The sequence below is a fragment of the Sycon ciliatum genome, chromosome 13 (genome assembly GCF_964019385.1).
Source record: "Sycon ciliatum chromosome 13, ocSycCili1.1, whole genome shotgun sequence".
Classification (NCBI taxonomy): Eukaryota; Metazoa; Porifera; class Calcarea; order Leucosolenida; family Sycettidae; genus Sycon; species Sycon ciliatum.
Genome location: NC_088655.1, coordinates 7,857,018 through 7,862,647, shown reverse-complemented (window position 1 = coordinate 7,862,647; position 5,630 = coordinate 7,857,018). Strand labels below are relative to the sequence as shown.

At 45.6% G+C, this 5,630-nt stretch overlaps 1 protein-coding gene across 1 annotated transcript; it reads right to left on the bottom strand.

The window, feature by feature from the left end:
• Positions 1-242: 242 nt before the first annotated feature.
• Positions 243-1,325, bottom strand: LOC135829135 (uncharacterized). Its single transcript, XM_065341542.1, has one exon. It carries the CDS (start codon positions 1,323-1,325, stop codon positions 243-245), a length of 1,083 nt encoding a protein of 360 aa, XP_065197614.1.
• Between the last annotated feature and the right edge of the window lie 4,305 nt (positions 1,326-5,630).

Below are 5,630 nucleotides of genomic sequence, written 5' to 3'. Positions count from 1 at the left end.
AGACCACAAGCCGCTCGTGGATAGACGAAAACTTCTTCCACCAAAATGCATGGATCTTGTCTCGTCCTGGGGCTTTCCAGTTGTTTGATTTCTTCAAGATGTCCCTGAGGTCCTCCAGTTGAAGAATGACACGGTCTTGTTGTTGAATCTCCTCACAGTCCCTCTCCAACTTATCAAGCCAAGCACCGCCACGCAGCCCCACGGGTTGTTCCAGTATAGATGACCAGAACTCAGTAACAGCCTCAGCCGATGGATGCGCAGCAGCCTGGTCGCTGCCCAGGCATTTCCGTAGACTTGGTCATATTGCGGTAGAACTGACGCTCATTCGTGACGAAAACACGATTCTCCGACCTGCGTGTTGCCTCTAGCTTATAGCGCCGGATCCGTGCGGCTGTTGCTTCTAGCTGCATTTTCGTATGCTCCAGTAGCTGGCGGGCCTGATCCAAAGTCTGGACTTTATATTGCCGGTGGATCCTGTGCTGCTTGATGTTGGTGTCAGAGAGGGATCCATCACGCAGGAAGCTGGTCAGCCGGGAGACGTCAGCCCTCAGTGCACAAACACGTTTTTCAAGGCGTTGTCGCCAGGCAGGCAAGGAGCGTTCTCCTCTAGTTGTGTCAGGGGTACCATCTGTATTGATATCCAGCAGTGAGAGTACAAGCTTGGCCCCAGCATAGACCATGTCACTGATCTGGCCAAGCGAGGTGGTGTCATTTCGCACCTCACGGTCACACTCCAGGAGTCTAGGGAGTATCTTGTTCACACGGGCAGTGGCAGAGGCCAGAGACTTCCTGGCCACGTGCCTAGGTACAGGTAGGCTCGACCTGGACTCTGGAGTAGTTGCACCGCACTGTTCGTAGATTGCAACAAGTTTGGCGTAGAGTGGTGTACTATCTGGCTCGAACGCACCCAGGGTGTCACTAGCGTTGGTGCCAGTTTGCATTGCTGCGCCAGTGCCATCACCCGAACCACCTGATGTAACTGAGGTGTCAGGACTAGCTCCACGCAAACCATCAACAGAAGCGTCCAGCAACTCACTGTGGGTGGCCTCAGCAACGTCTGGGCTAGTCACCATGCCGTCACACGAACCAGGCACCAGGATCGACGCACCAAACTCACCCAAAGCATTCGCCTCCGGCAGCTCCGCAGGCACAGCGTTGTCAGTGCCAGCCGTCACGAGCAATCCGTCCCTTCCGAGCCGAGCCTTTATCTCATCAAATTCGATGTCGGTAATCTTTTTTGTTCTTTTCACAAACCTTAGCTGGTCCATGAGGTGCTGCTTAGACAACGGTCGGTCGGGGCGCAGCTGAGTCCATTCCATCAGCATCCGGTCTCCGTACACACGTAACGTACCGCCGACTGAGGCTATAAGATAACATCTTTATTATTATTATTATTATTATTATTATTACAAAAAATGTATTATCTACGCATGCATCTACGCAAGAGTCACCACCAGCCAATTAGGACATGTGTCAAAGTATTGAACGTTTTTGTTCCCTTCTTGTCAAAATACTACAGGGAATGATGGAAATAAGCTAAAAGACTACAACTATAAGGAAAAGAAGTTCAGAAACATATCACTCCAATTATGTGTAGAAGTGACACGAAAAAATAGATGTGAAGAATCAAAAAAAACAGCATGCAAATCCAATAAGTGACAAAAACGTAGTAACAAGAAAAAGAGAGAAATATCAAGAGATCTATTTCGCACCTTCACGACGAACAGTGCCAAACAACTGCAAAGACAACACATTCTCCTTCTGAACACAAAGCTCAGGGTCTAACTTACGTATGTACAAAGCTTCCAACACGGCAAGATGTAACAAAGACCTACCACGCGACAAAACAGAGAATACATCATCGGAATACCACTCACGACAACTAGCACTGCCCGACAGGTGACACTTGATTGCCGAGGTACCGTTTCCCTGACCCGACGACTTGGCCGTTGTCACCTCCGATATCGCCGCTTGCGAATCTCTCCCATTTCGCCCTGCGTCCCTGCAATTCCGATTGCCTCGGTCGAGATCAGTGTGCTGCTCCACGTCCAGTCTGTCCTGCTTCCGTGGTCTACCTCGTTTCTTCACATTAACCGTTGTTGTCACTTCCAGTATTGATTCTTTTGATTCGTCATCAATTCGTCTCCTCAATTGACTTCTGGTGACTCGTCCGGGGCTCGATTGTCCAGATGTCAGTTTCGGTGGTTTCCGTATCGGTCTCTTCTTCTTGTTGACTGTTGTTTGGGTTGGCTCCAGTCAACATGTACCGTTGAATCTTGTCCCTGTAGCTGCACGTGGTTCTCGACCTCGGCGTGGTCGTCCACCGAAGTGTCCAGTGCAGTCTGTGTCTGAGGTGGACTTGTCCAAGTCCGCAGTGGATACGCTTGCCGACGCCTCCTCCTTTTCGTCGGGCGGAGGGCTGGAGCGACTGCCTCTCGTGTGCTCTGGATGGCAGTCGTGAGTCCGTCAAGTGTCAAGTAAAGTCGGCGGAATAGCGCGAGCTCCGGTGTGGGGAGCAAACCCTTTCTTACAAGTCATCGCCGAAGTCGCAACCACTACTTCGTACTGTTGTGCCCAGCGCGGGCTTGCGACTAGTTGGTTTGGAGGTGACAGCGTTGCGAATGACCGAGGGTCCTCGACGTCTGTCTCACCATCCAGGAGCGACACTGACTCACGCTGCTATCTGGTGTTCACGAGGTGTTTGTCGCGCTGGAAACGGACCGTCTCTGTAAGTTTGTATCCCTGGTGATGTTTGTGCCTGGAGAGCACTATATAAGTGGTGCTCTTCAGGCACAGTATTCCTCAGCCTACTCAAGCTCAACTGATGAGGGGTGAATTCCCCGAAACACTGTGTATTGAGCAGGGAGTGGTGCTTTCTTGCAGGTTTGCCGAGTCGAAGGTTCGATGCACTTCTCGTGTGCTCTGGATGGCAGTCGTGAGTCAGTCAAGTGTCAAGTGAAGTCGGCGGAATAGCGCGAGCTCCGGTGTGGGGAGCAAACCCTTTATTATTATTATTATTAAAATTGCTTTCCCCACGCCGACTCTTTATTATTATTATTATTTTATTTGAAAAGGCGACGAGGAGACACTAGGGTGTTTCTTGGTCGGACTAAACAAGTGTTGAAAGCAGTATTTTTTTAAAACTAAGATCCTCAAGTGTTGTGATTATTGTGAGGTTTTGTGTGAAATTTTAATTTTCGGCTATCACATTTCGTTAATTTCTTACTTTTTAGACGGGGTCCATGGACTAGAACACAATAACTTTTTTTAGAAAACTGCCATAAAGCAGTTTTTATTGCTATAATTTCTTTTTTTTTGGCTAAGGATGATTATTATAATACCAAGGTTTATGTACTGTTGATAATACATGTAGTTGTGTCACCAATGGAATGCTCTAAATGATGGCCTACATGTAGCGCCTCCACATGTGCATCATATCAAATTCAATACCGTATTATACGCATTGATGCGCAAGCCTTTTCTTGCAGAAATGGCACTAGTCTTGCATATTCATGTTCTTCTGCAGAGGAATCATATGGGTAGTGATACTTTTTTTATACGCAGGTCATTCTGTGGATGTGGCTGTTGCAGAATTTCATGACTCTGTCATAAAATTGTCTTGTCTTTCAGAAAATTCAGATGTCCACACTCTAAATCACATTTACTTGAGAATTGTAAGCAGGTGCGTGCCGCAGATGTTTTTGCTGATTCTGTGTTTATAATTGTAGTCATGGGTTGTCGTGATAAGGTCATCCGGCATCATAATATTATTGTACTGAAATCGTAATCCTGTTGTTGTCGATACAACTTTTGGAAGTAGTTCAATGACTTCAAAGTATTACAAGTCCACGATTGTCTAAAACAACACAGCAAAGTAGGAACAATAAGCATGTATTAAAATGTAAACAAATACATTGTTGAGCCCGATACTTCGTTCCAACAACTACACTGATCCTGAGGATATAAGGGGCAAGGATATGGTTGGAGGTACTGAGAGATAAACAAGGCGCTCCATAATAATAAAATGTCACACGGCTTTGGGGGAGTATGAATGATATCCAGTCAAACCTCTTTAGGACGAACATCAAGGGACCGATGGTATTTGTTCTGTGAGTTTGTCTTAACCCTATTTTATAACGAGTGAATACAATTATTTCTCCAATAGAGACACGAAAAGATTTCTTCTACAGCGAAAGATTCTAAGCCAGACCAAACCATTGACTCGTATTGTATGAAACAAATGAGTCACTGAACCTTTCTTTAGCAACACGACGGCAACTGAAACAACAACAGAGAAAATACGATACATGTACACCCTAGTAAAATCAAAGTTAATAATAATACTGAAGTAAATAATAATAATACAGCACATTCTCGCAGGTACATGTACTACAAACAGATTGCAGATCGTAATTCTTGCTCTGCCGGCACGCAACTTTATTTCGGGCAGTGCAATCTCGGCGGTACTCACAAATCAAACAGCCCAGACTTGAGTAAACAAATCCAATCGTACGAGATTTTCACGAGACGAGACTTTACCCATTGGCTTGTTTCGTATACTAGTGTATGAAGCAAACAAGTCACTGAATGCATGAACCTCTCCATAATGGAGATTTTCCCTGATATGCGAATTTACAGTATTTTGCATACTCGGCCAATGCGTCCTTGAACCTTTCCCTCCAGATTGGGAACTGCCAACGATGCTATGCCACTGCAAAATTCAGATTCTACCCTATGATCGGAGCACGGAATTCCGGAAGCAATCATTACCAGTGCCGTACTTGTAACGTACCAATGTACAATGAACATGAGTATTTCGACAACACATCTAAGCCTCAGCAGCATTATTATATTACATAAGCCTTACCGTCAAGAAGGTGAACTCGCGTTCTTCGCACACTGTTGGCAAGGGCAAAGAGATACGAATGGATCTAAATCCGAATAAAATCTGCACACGTTTCCGTAAATGAAAGGGTGAGCATAAGCAAATGAATCGAAGAAAACTGGTCAACTCAGAGATCACCTGTCATTGAGTATTCCGTAAAAGGAGGCCTCGACAGCAGAAAAGCTAAATTTAGAAAAGAGATCCTGTCAGCTTTTCCATTATTTATTGTATTCCATAATTCCACCTAAAATCAGCACACTTTTCGTAAATGAAAGAGTCAACACAAGCAATTGAATCAAAGGGAACAGGTCAAGTTACCTGTCATTGAGTAATATTCCGTGAAACTGAAAGGAGGTCTCAGCAGAGCCGAAGCGAAATAAGTCAGGACACGAAATATCCGAAACAGCTCATGCAAGAAGCAGTTCCAAAGAAGGAAGTTCCTCGCGCATGCACATCCGAAAACGGACTGCACTGCAACACAATGTCTGCCGTGCACGTGCACAGCACATGGCTACCACGCGTTGGTAGATCTAATTAATACCGAGCACCTTTCGTAGAAACTTACGTAGCCTAAGCGAAATACCGAGCACCTTACGTAGAAACTTACGTAGCATATCGATGTCGTTTTTTCTGCCATGTGAACCCAAGAATAGAAAAGCTGACAGGATCGCTTTTCTAAATGTTACAAACCACCTGTACACCAGTTCTCTTTTGGGAAAGGCCTTCGCGCTTATGGCATTGTATT